The 15,723-nt window shown below is 42.3% G+C and overlaps 1 protein-coding gene across 1 annotated transcript; it reads right to left on the bottom strand.

Annotated features, from left to right (window-relative positions):
- Positions 1-680: 680 nt before the first annotated feature.
- Positions 681-15,335, bottom strand: slx9 (SLX9 ribosome biogenesis factor). Its single transcript, XM_083684873.1, has 6 exons — positions 15,032-15,335; positions 14,657-14,768; positions 6,780-6,848; positions 3,695-3,854; positions 1,548-1,616; positions 681-1,271 (listed from the first exon to the last, which is right to left on the bottom strand). The coding sequence occupies exons 1-6, from the start codon at positions 15,245-15,247 to the stop codon at positions 1,145-1,147; spliced, it is 753 nt and encodes a 250-aa protein (XP_083540999.1). The 5' UTR covers positions 15,248-15,335; the 3' UTR covers positions 681-1,144.
- Between the last annotated feature and the right edge of the window lie 388 nt (positions 15,336-15,723).

The following is a 15,723-nucleotide window of genomic DNA, read 5'->3' as shown; positions in this document are numbered from 1 at the left end:
ATATAAATAAAAGCTTATTATTATTAAGCTTACTTGGTAGGGGTTTGCTGGCACTTTTGCTGACATGGCTCATAATGGCACGCCCTCCAACATCAGTCTGTGCAGTCCACTTGAGTAGGCCTATCTGTCTCCATCGTGTTGAGATGATGGGCACTGGGCAGAACAGCCCTGTCGCATTTAGAGCGATTTAGTACAGGGCTCTGATTACGACTCACCCAACACTGTCCTCTTCCTTCATCATCATGCATTATTAATGAGTCCTAATGGCCCAGACTAGCACTGAGCCTTGTATTGATTGGCTTTGTCTTCTCTCTAATTTAATCAGATTGGTGCCTGAATGGGCAAATGAACCTCTTCTCTGCCCCAGGCCCATCTCTGATCTAACCCTGTGTTTTCTTCTGAAATCTACATGCCCTCTAGGCCCTTCTTCCTGTCTGAAGTATGCTTAGTGCCGCCCCATCAGCTCATGTTTAACAGTTCAGACTGGAGATGGTTCCTTTCATTACTGGATGGCGTTGCTAATTCACATGTCCAGTTTCCATGGATATGCTTAGCCCATCAAGACTGATGTGTGTGAATACTGGATAATTCAGACCATGAGAATCAAAGAGTGGGTTATATGAGGTAGCTGTAAGAAAAGGCCCTGGTACATCTTTCAAAATCCACATTAGTTTCGCTTCTTGACTTTAATCTGATTTCAATTCATTTCCATCAACATAACAATTAAAGAAGATACCTATAGTATATAGTGCCAAACAAATGAAAGACATGTTTTAATGTATTGCATTTTTAATATTGCCTAACAAATGTGGAAGATAAGAAAATTTAAAGGAGACATTTTCTGACCATTCTTTTCTCAACATCTACAGTGTCTTCCCAATTCCCATCCACACAATCACTCTACTCCAGCACTGCATGATGCACAATGACTGAGTTGGGACATATTGCTATGCAAAAACAACCTGTGTATCCGCTTTGATGTTTCAACTGTTACAGTGCACATTAAAACAATACCACGACAACCAACGGCTCTCGTTTTGGCAGGGTTGGTGGGTGTAGGCAATGGGGTTTCCCTTAAATAAAGGCAGGGGCTTTGTAATGTCTTTTGCGGGCCTGCTCAACGGCAGGTGAATGCAGCTCCAAGTTAGCTAGGGCCCTGCTCTTCCTCCTGCTTCATCCTCTTCCTCAGATGCTCACCGATGGCGGCCAGAGGGTTGGTCTTGGAGGCTAGGTCCTTCACTGCTTCACTAAATCGACTGCTCTCACTCTCCCTAAGAAAAAAGAACAAAAACAAGTTATCAAGGTGAATACAATGCAACTCAACATAGAAAAGAATAGTAAGAGTACCGAATGGGCAGCTTATATCTTGTTTACTCTGAGATGCAGAAAAGTGGATAAGGCAATGCCAAAATGCTCAAGACTCGAATCTCTTTAACTTTATAGGTACATTTCTTGTGGAACGAAGGAGAAAAAACAAAGACAGACACGTGACATGTGATTAGCAGTGGATGCTTAGCCAAGGATAGGGAAGTAGGAGAATGTCTTACAGCAGCTTGCGTTTCTGAGCAGCTTTCATCAGGCTGAAGTCTGTTGGTTCTGGCTTCTTCTTCACAGGCCTGGAGACAAAGATACAAATGCAGAGTTGGACATGGAGTATTCAGGACCAGAAGGACCAATTTCTAGACAATCCTGTTGCCTATGGCCTGTCCTCCTGTGTTGGTCTTCAGAACCGGAACCAGTCGCGTGTGTAATGACAGTGAGATGGAGGCCAGCCAAGTGAGCTGATCCACTATGATCTATTCTGGCCTTGTACTACAATGAGCCGTGCCAAGTAGTGAATATTTCACAAAATCTATTTTCTATGGAAATTTGGCATACTTGAACACCAGTTAATCCAATTGTGAGAAATAGGCCTAAGCAAAGGACGTTCCAGAATAGTTGAAAAAAGCCTAAATCAACTCCATTGACAGATGACTGTGAGCAGCAGTTTTGCCAAGATGTTTTCCAGCGTATCTTAGTGTAATGTTGGATAGTTTCAACATGAGTGTTTTTTTTGTTGTTGTTTTTTTTAAACAGAGGGGCATGGGAACTGCAGCTAGCCCAAGGCAGTGAGAAGCAAAAGCTGAAGAGAGATCAATAAACACAACCCTAGAGGACCGTCCAGGACAGGGAGTCCAAGGGTTCAACTCAGGAATTAATGAAATATTATATAATAACTTTGCCCATAATAACACAGAAGTCAGAACTTGATATCTTTGGCATCTGAAAAGAGCATGTGAGTTGGCTTGTTGAGAAAACTCAGTTTAAACCCAATCCCAACAAACACGCTGGGCTTAAATCCTCATCAGCTGTTTGGAAACAAAAACACAGTCACACAGTCACACAGACACAGACACAGACACACAACCTTTCCCCGTTTCACATGTCCATCAGCTTGGCAGACCAGAGGTTCTACATATCACTGAATGATTGATACTGTATACTGTAATTACCTGTAGCTAGTGCTTTTCACTAGGCCTCAAACATAATAGCTTTCCTTTAAGAAATGAACTGGAAATGACCATAGGCCAATCCGACAAACACCTACAACACTTACCTCCACTGCCTAGCAACCAGTTCTCTCCGGGCTCTCGTCTGGTGAAAGGCTTTGTGTAAAACAACTTTTGGGCCTCTAGTCTCAATGCCACTTAGCCTCGCAAGCCTACAAAATGTATTGTTTTATTGTTCTATTTTGTAAATTTGTTACTGCTATTATGTTAATATTTTGCTATTTTGTAATTTTTTGTCAATATTTGCTATTGTTTTTTATGTCCCATGCACCAACCTCACCAAGTCAATTTCTTGTATGTGCAAATATACTTGGCCAAATAAAAGAATTCTGATTCTGATTCTACATGGAGCAACTCACAGACCCTGAGATATTAGAGATCCATGTCACTACCTTGGTTTACGTGAGCCCCTTTCAACCTGGCAAGAGACGCAGCGCATGACAAACACCAGGCATCGGCTCTGAGGCATAAAGTGAGTCAGACATTTATGACCAAGTGAAAAATTGCCCATCACAATAAACAAGCTCCACAGAGGGTTCTCAGACAGGATTTGATTATTGCCATGAATAGGCCTGGATGGCAGAGCAGTAAAACTGGCTCAAAGCATTCACAATCCAAAGAGCAGCAGTATAATTGAAATTTCCTCTGACTAGACCCCACTTGATTTATTTGCTGCATTGCCGTTGGAGGTGAAGGGTGATTTTTTTTATTTTCATCTTTTTTGCATTTTATGGCCTTTTCTTTCCCCATCTCTCTACCTTCCTCTGGCTAAAAGCAGATTTTTTTTCTCAATCTGTTCTCAGCACCTCAGAAGACACGACTCCAGCTCATATCTGACTCATGCTGTGCTGCTGGGGGCCTTCTACAGTAGACACACATCTAGTATGCTGTGGTCCTTGACTTCACTTCTTTAACAGGGGTTATACACCATTTACTACGTTCATTATCCCAGCCTCCTGATAGAGTACCTGCCAACAATGTTTTGTCTGACCACCATTTACACAGGCCTTGATTTACTGTTAGTTACCCAGGTCACCCCGTTTACACACATTAGTGGAATGCAGGTAAAGTGTGTGTGTGTGTGTGGGGGGGGGGGAGTGAGGGTGGTGGTGAAGGTGTTAGGGACTCCTACAAAGGTGACTTACACTCTGGTCTTCCTGCGGGTGGAGGTCTTTGAGGAGGGGATGAGTTGGGAGAGTTCAGGCAGGGCGTCAGCCAGGGGCCTCATGTCCCCCACCACGGGCATGGCCCTCCTCTTGGCCTGGGCTACCTGCTGTTCCCGCGCCAGCTTGATGGAGCTGATCTCTGACGGAGGACACACACACACACACACACACACGCACACACGCACACACGCACACAGGCACACGCACACACACGCGCACGCACGCACACACGCACGCACAGCACAGGAGGCCGGTTGACAACTCCTCACAGAAAGTCAACAAAACAATCTGGGAAACAAATGAAAGAGCCTTTTGGAATTAATCTGTTTGTTTTTATAGGGTCTCTGATTTGCACTGGAATCAATTACACACTGTGTAGATTAGGATGTCACGACCAACTCAGCAAATTTCATAATTTTCTCTTGATCCTGACAAACTCCCCAGTCCCTGCCAGTGACAAACATACCCATAACTTGATGCAGCTACCACTATTCTTCACACGAGAAACGGTGCGGAAACTGCATTGCATGTGCTTAATGCTTTGTAGTAAAACCAAATAAATACATTTCCAGCCACTTTCTTTGCTGTATCACTTGAATTCATTGTTGCAAACACAATTATGGATATGAGATAGATTATTTTCCATTAAGGGATTCTTTTTGGCCACTTGGTTATAGACCAATTTTGTAGAGCGACTGAGATGATGTTGTCCCATTGACAGTGCTTTTTCCTCTCCACCATTCAACTTTGTAGATTTTTGTAAGTCTCCCCAGGCCTCAGGGTCACATTTCTGAGCAGTTTTGTTCTTCTCCATTTGCTCAGTTTGTAATGACATTTTGTTCCTCGCAGTGTGTAATTGATTCCTACATTTTTGCATTTTAGCTAATTTTAAGAGTGTCATAGCAAAGGGTCTGAATACTTATGTGCGTGAGGTATTTCTGTATTTACATTTTAATAAATTTACCTGTTAACACTTTGTCATTCTGGGGTTTTGTGTGTGGATTGATGGCAAATTCTTTTAATTTAATCAATTTTAAATTTAGTCTATAACACAACAAAATGTGGAAAAAGTGAAGAGGTCTGAATACTTTCCAAAGGCACTATCACTCATTACATTTAACAATAAAGTTGGTAAAGCGATTTGCTCAGATAGCACCAGTCGCCTACGTTGCTAACTTTTCAGCTAACTAGCGAACATAATTTCCTTTAGTACTTTCCGCCATTGTTTCATTAACTTTGTTTGATTTACATGTGTCCCTGATGATAAGTCCTTTTGATGTTATGCCTTTTATTTCAATGCATTATTACAAGAAAAAAATATCTTTCTTTCACTTTCAGCTTTACGACAACATGAAACTAGACTTCTTAAAAAAATATATTACACGGCGGTAGAGATATGATTCTGAAAGTAACTGTAATAAAAATATTATATTACTTTAATGCGTTACTTTTGTACCTTGTTACCCTATACGCTGTGTTTGAGTGAGACAGCTGTACAATGACTGATACATCGCATTCATCCCAGCAGAAACACATCCCCCGGCCAGTGCTGCATCCCAGTAGAACATCATAGAAACAGGAGGTACCTATTCTTCTATCTGTGTATGGCTGCAACAATTATTTCAATAGATGAGAATGTATTGATTATACATTTTCATAACTGACTATTCACATTCTTGGCTTGCCTTATCATAATAGGTCATATCATATGCACTCCAAAATACATTTTAGAAAGGCCACTAATACCAATATCATGTTCCAACACCCATAATTTAGCTTGTGACACTAATTTTAAGCATTACGGTGATATTGAGAAGAACAGACATATTGCATTCATCACATTTACAATGCAGAAATAGAATATCTCAATGTATACGACCTAGGGCAATTTTGGTCAAATTTGTTGAAATTTGTAAGTAGATTTGTGAAAAGTCATGATTCTATTATAGGTGACTACAAAAATAGTAAATAATAGCTACGGCCCTAAATCTGAGATAAATTATTTCTGACTATATGACTACATGTTTTGCAATTGTAACACCAAAGGAGGGGAGTGGGTTGGTGTGCCATCCTCTGTACAGCTTTAGCACTCAGTAGTGTGGTGAGTGTGCCAGCCATGAGTTAGGACTGAGCTAGTGGATTGTCATGCGCAGTCTTACCCATGTAATGGACTATAACCACAAATGGGACACTGCACTAAATACAACAGGGTCTTAAAAAATAATGTGGAGTATAAATTCTGCCTTACAGGACACAATCATAGGCAGGACGTTTTGAAGGTCTTAAAAAAAAAAGATTCACAGTGTGATTTCCCCTTGATGATGAATACTTTCTTTTTAGGCTTTATGAAAAAACTACCCCTAAGATTGTGCCTGTACAATAAATATAAAATATCAAACAACAACGTGGTATTTGACATCTTTGAGTTGAAGAGAGATCTATTACTAGGATATTGTTTCACTATTGATAAACCGTACTCGTAAACACAGCTCAGATTTTGCCCAGCCAGATCAGCATACTGCAGACACCGCCCTGCCCATTCCCGGAACACAGTCAGGCTATGACAGAAAAAACATCAACAATTTTTTTTTCTTCGTTAATTTCCAAAAACTGTCGGGCCCTGGGCCGGTCTTGGATTTCAGAGTCAAAAGGACCATTAGTGCCTAATTATATGCATAGAGGGTACATCTTGTGTTACACAGGAATTGATTGGATCAGCAGATTCAGTTACCAGTGATCACAATTATAGAGGAGGTGGTGGTGTTGGTGGGGCTGTAATTACAGAGACACTGCTAGCTTTCTCCCAGCAAAGAAACCTCACCCCTCTGACTGGAGCCCATCACATCACTCATTCTAACTGTTCGCTCGACAGTTCCAATGTTAGAAAACTAAATTGTATTTAGCTACAAAGTATCAGTGAAATGTGTTGGATATGGGGTCTGTTTGAGGCATCATCGATCTTGAAGGTATAGATAGGTATAGACTTGTGATGGCAAGATGTTATATGCAAGCTCTTTGATGGATTACTTTAGTTTCGTACAAATACAAGGCATACGGTACTCACTGTTAAGCCACCGGTCTCTTCTCTCCTTCATCTTCTCTTTCTTTGATTGTTGCTTCTTCTCCTCTGGTCCTAGACAGAGAGCACATCCACAGCATTACAGTACCTCAGACAACATGACACTCAGGACACCTCAATTCAGAAGAGAAAGATCCAGGAGTATTAAGCAGTTCATAACAATTAAGGAACAGAAACTAATCAAATATTTGTACATGCCTACAAAAGGTCATTGGGGGTACATTTTTTTACAGGTTTGAGTTTAGGGTCTAAATGACCTTGACTTGACAGACACACACACACACACACACACACACACACACACACACACACACACATTGTCCCAGAGCAACCGTGCACATTAAGCTCCAAAGGGAGTGGGCAATCACACCCGCGTTTAGAGTCCTCCAGATTAGGATACAGCTGGATCAGGACATGAGCCATGTGGCCTGTGTTCCCTGTTCCCAGAGATGGAGCCAGACGAGAGCATACAGATACAGAGGGAGGGGCTGAGAAAACACCACCAGTATCTCTGTTTCCCCTCTTTAAGAACAACATCCTGAACCGGGATGGAACGTTTTTTTAATTTTTTTATCAGGACAACCACCTTGATGTCCCCCATGTCGAGGATAGCCCCAGAGGGTTAGTGTGTTTACGGGTGTGAGGAAGTTAGTGAGCCTCCGTTCCCATCCCTGCCATTCCTGACAGAGAGAAAGTGAACACTGGCCATCACACAAACAAGGGCTTCCTGTGGTAGAATGACAATAACCATAGGCGACATCCCAGTGTCCACCGTTCCACTTGTAGGCCTACTACATGCTGTCATAAAATGTGCAATAAAATCCCTCCAGCAAAAACCGGAACATGTAGTGCTTATTTGATTCATTATCAGTCTTGCTTCTTACAGCGTTGCGTTTATTTGAAGGCAGTCCACAGATTTGAGGTAGGCTGAAAAGTTACCGGAGCTTATTCTGAAAAGGCTTGTATTCTCCTCTTTGCACCATATTATGACCCCTATTAATGATAGGTTGTTATCACTTTAGCCGCACCGTCACAAGATTAATCGGCATCACCTCGAAACTCCTGACACTGATTTCTATGGCATTTCGTCATAATTGGGCCAATCGGAGTAATTTTGTAAATGCCGCATCTGTATGAAAAATATGAGAAAAAGCATGTGACATATGAACGGACAGAGACCGATCCATCGTCCTGTTCCCGATTTCATCGTGGGGGACAAATTACACAAAACATGAATGACATCTTAAACGGCAGATCGCTTTTTTAAAACCACCCCCCTCTATCTCCATCTGTTGATGTTGAGAGAGAGGAGCAGCATAGATCGGCTGCTCCGTGACTTTGGGAAAATTAAGTGTCAGTATTGCAGCGGTCTATTTTTAGAAAGCTGATGGAATTGGCTTTGTAATTAGCAATGCAGCAGTCCATGACTGCCATGTCTAAGAGTGCAGGGTAATACACTCTTTATAGTACATTTCAAATGCTGTGGGAAAAAAAATCAGTTTTAATAGGGTTGGCGTTCGGCTACTTCCTATCATATCTGCTGCCATAGTACAGTAATGAGGCTGGTTCTGTTCAGTAAAACATCGAGGACAGTAATGAGCTCTAACGGCCATCTTCAGGTCCTAATGAAGAGCCTGCCTGGTGGATGCAAGCTCTGTTACCCCTACAGTGGAATGGAGACTTCCATCTCTTCCGTTGCCTTTACTTTAACCACATTACCTGATGCTTGGGCCAAAGATGGATTTGTTTCATCCTCCAGCGCTCCGGCCCTGGTTCAACAATTTATCACCATTGAATGGCTACCTTTTTAACTTCAGCTTCCTCATGGCTTTGAACTTGTAAGTCATATGCTGGAGCCCTTTGAGTTATGGAATCTGTTGTTGTGGTGCCGTCGGTCCACAAAACACATCTGTGCCACTAGAGTGGACCCAGGACCCAAGTGCCAAAGGGGTGCATTGCTCCATATCGGAGCACCACAAGACCAGGGATACAGTCACATCTAGCTGTATGGAGAAGAAAGACTCTATATGCTGTAGATGAATATGAAACTGAATCTATAGGGAGTAGTGCACCTTACTGGGACCCAAGATGCTTATAGCCAATCAAGAGAAATGCAAATGAGATACATAGGCAGGCATCCTCCAGTCATAAATATGCTAAACTAATGTAGGCCCGCACTATTAATACAAACCAACCCTTCATCCTTGAATAAAATCAAGGATTACTCATCTAATGGTTGCAAGAAGGAAATCAAGTAGAATTGGAGGAGTAGGCAGAACAGCAGGGAGCCTAGGATGCCAGGCATGTGTGGTACCATCAGTCTTTGCCGCCAACTACATTACCTCTCCCACACCTGTCAGTGTAGGAGGCAAATAGCCATGGTCACATGAGGACATTCATACTGTGTTCATCCTCCCTCCCCCATATCTCACCCACGTCTAGAAGAAAACTTTCCATAACCTCTACAGCCTCACATTTTCTCTTTTTATGAGGGGAAAGGGTAAGCCTACTGTATCGACGGTTTGATTGTCAGACTTCAACACTGTGTGCACACCCAGGATGTCAGAGGGGGTGGATGGCCCACCCCTCTTGGGTTTGACCCAAATCATTCAAACCACAGAAATGTTATAGTAGGCCTCTTGTAAGTGATTAGTGTTTTGACCAGAGACAAATGCTCCTGGATAAGTCTGTATTGGCCTGCTTTCTGTCCCTGATTGATCCTCAGCACTCTCAATATAGCCCATGACTGTACTGGTTCACAAAATCAACCATCCCTATCCTTCAGTCCACCAAAAAGAATTGATCGTAACATACATCTGAACCCCAATATACAGTCATAAAAGAAGAAGGTTCACGTCAGGTGTCTAGTGGAACGGCCTGTCAGCGAGAGAAGACCCTGGGCTGATGATCAGTGTGATGGACTGTCTGTTGTTGGCTGACCTCATCAGCTTCCAGCCACCCCTGCTTTTGAATCTGCTGCCGTGGCGATAGAGGTCAGCAGTTTCCTCATAACACATCAGGGTCATTCTGAGCCCCAGGGGTGTCCCCTCCAGATAGCCCTGTTCAATCAATCAATCTCAAACTCATCAAATCCAAGACTTGTTTATTGGTTGTAATGGGGGATGGGAGAGTATACAAAATATCATCAACAGTGACTGGAAATAACACTGACTGGAAATCTGTTAACCTTTCAAGATGGATTCACTAAGAGTATCATAAGTCGAATGAAACGAAGGACATCAAAGTATTTTCATCCTATCACCTCTTCTTTTCTCTCAGCTCAGCACATGCTCGGGTTAACCTGAGGGGGGGCTAACTCCAGCCTCTAGTCCAGCCTCTATGACAGTTCCTGGCAAATCTTTATCTGCCACCGCAGTGCAAACAACAAATCTGTTGTCCTGCTGTTGCAGCAGAGTACAGGGGCAGATTGGCATCTTTACTCTGCTGCAGTCCCATCCCTGACTGCTGATTGGAGAAACCCAATCTCCTGGCTGGCCTCAGTGGTGTTTGTGGTGGGGAGATGGAGGGCTATACCACCACTCAGGTCCCACTGGGAGCATCATCTTCTCAGCACCAGTGAAATAGATAGCCCTAATTATGAGTGGCTGGAGAATTCCATATTCCCTTTCCTGCTTTGCCTCGCTTAGTCTCTCCGCTTTCCCTCTTTTCCGGCGCCATTGACAGCACTGTGTTGTGAGGGAAGCAGGGCGGGGCGGGGGCCGCTGGGAGTTGACCCCAAGGTGAACAGGGTTCTCTGGGTCCCGTTCAGACACTGATACCTCTAATTAAAGTGCAGAGAGTGCTGTTTGTCAAAGCAGCGGTGCTGGCTGATCGACTGCTTACAGTCATCACTTTTAACATCCAGCCGTGCAGCAGGTCAAAAGGAAGTAGCCCGTTTGTTAGGTTGCACTATATGTGCTTGAAAACCAAAAGCAGTTGTCACAGTATTGTCATCTCTGCCGATGTAGAGGTCCATGAGGAGACAAAGGGCCCTAGCCCAGATAGATGTCCAGGACAGGCCCACTCCACCATGAGAGTGTACCCAGTCCAGATAGAGGTCGAGGACAGGCCCAGTCCACCATGAAAGAGTACCCAGCCCAGATAGATGTCCAGGATGGGTCCAGTCCACCATGAGAGAGTACCCAGCTCAGATATATGTCCAGGACGGGCCCGGTCCACAATGGGAGAGTACCCAGCCCAGATAGAGGTCCAGGACGGGCCCAGTCCACCATGAGAGAGTACTCAAGCAGACTGGATTTAAATGATGAGTAAGAGAAGGATGGGGAAAGCAAATATAGGTCAGCGCTCTTTAATGCCAGGCTACCCACACACAAGCCCTGCTCTATTTCAACATGGGAGGAGTGGACTGGCATATAGAGCTCTGGACTGGGTACTCTCGTGTGCTACCAGAATGTAGTATGTTTAATTCATTTCTGATTCAAGCAGAAAATCCCCATTAGTTTAAATAAAGATTAGTTTCAGTAAAACGGCTAATATAAGCGTCTCTAAGTACGTTTTTGACTTAGAGACAAAATAATTGAGAAATGGTTAACGAATCGCTAGTGAATCGGGAAAAAAAACTTACAAGTAACTGTACACCTGTGTAACACAACGCTCATATTAGCTATTTGAAAAAAATCTGATGGGAAATAATAATGGGATTTTTGGGCTTGTAGTACATTCACAGACTACACTTTCACAAAACCACTTGACCTCTGTAGGCTAACAAGTACTATACAGTGTTCCAACAGTATGCTGGCTAATGCTGACCACTCAACGTCCAATGTCACTGATTCTGTCAAAATGTGATCAGAACCTAAAGTACCTATCGTACATATAGTATCTATCTAGCTTTTATCTAAAGCAGTATGTAAATACCTCGAGTGAATTACAATCTCAAGTTGCATGGATTGTTTAGTTGTCCAAGTACTTCATATTCTAGTAACAGTTGTTCCATACATAGATTACAATAATTTTTCATATTTTGCTCTCTGGAAGTTTGTTAAGACATTTAACCTAACCCTAACCCTAACCCAAGACAGAAGAGCATGCTGCTAAACGAGACTGGAGGATTGTCATAAGGAAGGTTTACACAATTAAATAATACACAATATACTACTCCAACTATTACAAATAATAATAATAATAATAATAATAGACCATTCACTGTAGCCTAATATTCATAGCATGAGTAGGAGATAATTTTGCTCAAAAGCACACACAGGGCATTTGCTGCCAATGTATATGCCAAGTAGTAAGCCTAGTAATTAAATCAATCCAGTTAAAATTGTCTGATAAGAGTTCATTTATTCAGCTACAAGTACCCACAGGGGCATACAACAACAGGGCACAGATGAAACTGTTTTTTACTTCTACTTCTATAATTAAAAGCAGAGTGAAGCGACTAACTGGATATACAGTATGCCTGATCAGGTCCCTGAAAGCTTTACATCCCTGTTGAGGTGCTCTTAAAACAAGATACAATGAAATATTAATGAAGTGCAGTCAGTCAGGGATCCTTCCAAGAATCGTTTGTGCATTTATCTCAAGTGACAGGTTGACAACTTACCAACACAAATAATGTTGTCAGCGCTAATAATAAGGCACTAATGGTTCAGCTTCATGCCCTCATTTGTACTAAATATTTGGCAACTTCCCAATTGTATAGTTTTATCGAACGGAAAATGGATTTGAACGGGCAACAGATACTGTGTGATAAAGCAAGAACACCCAGAGAAACCTCTCACCATGGCAACCAACTACTGAAACTCATTGCCAGGATTTCTTCACGTAACACATTTGTCAGCAACAGCTCCTTCCGTAGCCAGTCAATATACACCGCTGAATAAAGGCTAGGTATTACAAGACCATTCACACCCGTTTACTAAAGACCCAATGGTTTTTCGACAAGAAGTGGCTGAGCAGTAAGTAGGACTACTCATTTTACATCAGAAAAAAGTGAGAACTAGGCTAGACCAAGAGGGATTATGAAAAGGTAAGTTTGTGCAAGAAAGACAACTATAGAAGAAGAGAGAAGAGGCAGGGAGAGCTAATGCAGACATTGGGAGCTATTCAAATCTTGTTCTGTAGCCACAGGAAACAGCCATCATCTGCAGAGAGTGAGCCAGGGACCTGGCTCCCCACAACAGCCCTTCCACTTGCAGACATGACACCAATCAACAGAAAACATCAAGACGAAGAAAAAAAATAAAAATAAAATCAGGAGATCCTTAATGTGGAATCCCAACAGTGAAAGCGACACTCACAATTGTCTGAGGATCTTTCTAAAGAGTGAACCACGCAGACTGAGCATTGTGCTATATCAACATCCCTCTAATACACTTTGGGCCAGATGCTTACCAATGGAGCAGGTGACCCTAACCAAAGCACTAGGACCGGGCCAAATGCTTCTCCTCTCACACACAGCACCAGCCTCAGTGCCACGACTAAAGTCGGGAGCATTGATGCAGCTGAACCTTGATTTCATGCATGAGCTATTTATACTGCAGCGTGTCTAAAAATAGTTCCAGTCCGTTGTCTAACAAGGCTCCTTGCAGCAGCTCTGCAGCTGGCTGCTCTGACTGAGTCAGATTTGGCTGCTCTTCAATACAGATTACACACAGAGCCTAGGTCACAATAGGAAAGAGGCTGGATAATGCATAAAAACGAATGAGAAAACCGTCAACTGTTTAAAATGACAAAATAACAGTGATCTCGGTCTATTTAGTATGCTTCCACGACATGACATCATCTGAATGGTTCATTTATGTTTTAGGGCACCGACACACCTGTTTATTATTGCTTCTTCTGTACACCTGTTACACGCAAATAATGTCTCCATTTCTCATGCAGTTACAGTGTCCCTGAAGATGATGCTCACACTATCTGTGCAAGCACACCAAGTTGACTGGTGTATACTCAATCATGGGCATAGATCAACACTTATATTTCGTTTTGAGGAAATGGTTTGGCTTCTTTAAGTTTAAGAATCATTGCCCAGTCTCCGGGTCATTTTGTTATGAGGAGTGAGGATAATGAAAGTTAACAAAAGTAAGAAGTATAGGTAGTGTTTAAAAATGTGCAAATACTGGTCGTGTTTTTACTGATATCGATTTAGTTTATGAATGAATAAGTGACTAAAACTGGTCATTCTGTGTTAATGCCTACATTAACAGATTGTACAGAACCTAAAAGGGTTCTTTGGCTGTCCCTGTGGAAGAACCCTTTTGGAACCCTTTTAAGTTCCATGTAGAACCCTTTTCACAGAGTAATATACAGTAGTAGTTACAAACCACTGCATCTACATCCTCACCAAGCCATATCAACTCATGCTCCACAAAATGGAGACTTCATTGTTGTTAATCTTAATGGCCAATTTGGAACATTAAGACTGATCAGGGCATTCAAAGCGAGATATCTTGACTCAATGAAAACAACAAATTCACTGTATTACAGGGTAAAATTCTGCTTTAAACACTTAACCCCATGTGATAATAGTTATCAATATTACATTAATTGTAAGCTCCTACACAAAATATTGCAGAGCCTTGACTCTGTTGTCATTCATCACATATCACTTGCTGAGTGATACCTGAGTCTCCTCTGCCATCTAGTGGGAGGAGAGAAGAATGCAATTTGAAGGCCTACATTGAATAAGATGAAATGTGAATAGACATAGTATGAATGATCTAGCTATGGGCCTTTGAAGGAGCAGCTACTAACTATGCAATGCACACGGAAAATGTACATAATGGTGGAATCACATGATTTGTTGTGAGACAGGACATTGAGAATTGCATGGGAGAATAACTATTTTCTGCCAGCTGTCTTGTTGGTATACGATAGACCCAAACAGTCGTTACCTTTCTGTGCAGGTGTCACGTCGGAAGGTTCCTCAAACTTCAGAGTTTGGACCAGGGCCTCTGGGTTGATTTGAGTGCCAGCGAAGATCCCACCTGGAAAAGAACTCTGTATCTGTTGGAAGAGCACAATGCGAATAAACACATTGATCAAAAACAGCTACTGCTCTGTCTCTCTACTGGGCTGGTCAACAAAGCTATTGTGTATTGACATTGACAGCAGGTTGGGCGTAGTAGACTCATTGTGATGGCAAAATTGTAAAGAAATGTTCTGCCAGCTGCCTGCTATGGCAAGCAGGCTTTCCTCTGAGAGTTATTATTAGATATTATTTTCAAGCGAGCAACAAGACTATTGTCTTGACATGGCTAGCTAGCTACCTGTACACCCTTGGCGTTTGCGTCCTTCTTTGTGTTCTGCTGTACATGGTTCGTCTTGTTTACATCAAAGAATGAACCACCTGGAACCACCGCAGGTATCGGTGCCTTTTCTAAATCGAGTGATGTGGACCTTATTGCAACACCGATCGCTGCACTGTCAAGTTTCACTGCTCCCTGGTGAAGCTTTTGACGGACTCGCTTTATCTTTCCAACCATATTGCCTTTTAACCGAGTAGAACGAATAACAAATCAGTCGCGAATCCTACAAAGAGTTCCAACAACGTGGAAATTTGACAACCAGCGAAATCAGTGTTACAGTGAAATGTGCATGGAGAAAAGAATGCTTTCTAAACCGTTCCGCCTCAACATCTTCTCAAAAGGGTCCTACTAAATGGTTACACCACCACTAGACTAGACCATATAGGCTGGTTTTCCGGACACAGATTAAGCCTAGTCATCGACTAAATCACATTTTCAATAGAGATTCTTTTAAAAAAAATAGTTTTAGTCTTGGACATAATCTAGTTCCGGGAAACCAGTCCTATATCTACAGTAGAAGTATATGGGCTAGCTAGAGCAACTAATGTGAGACTTCAGTGCCTGTGCAAAAGGTTAAAAATAACATTTAGAATAATGGGTACATTCTTTAACCATATCTGTTTTACAAACCAGTGATTTCAAAGTGATTCAAA

This window comes from Argentina silus (assembly GCF_951799395.1).
Source record: "Argentina silus genome assembly, chromosome: 14".
NCBI lineage: Eukaryota > Metazoa > Chordata > Actinopteri > Argentiniformes > Argentinidae > Argentina > Argentina silus.
Note: the sequence above shows the minus strand (reverse complement) of the source record. Positions and strands in the feature narration are given on the sequence as shown.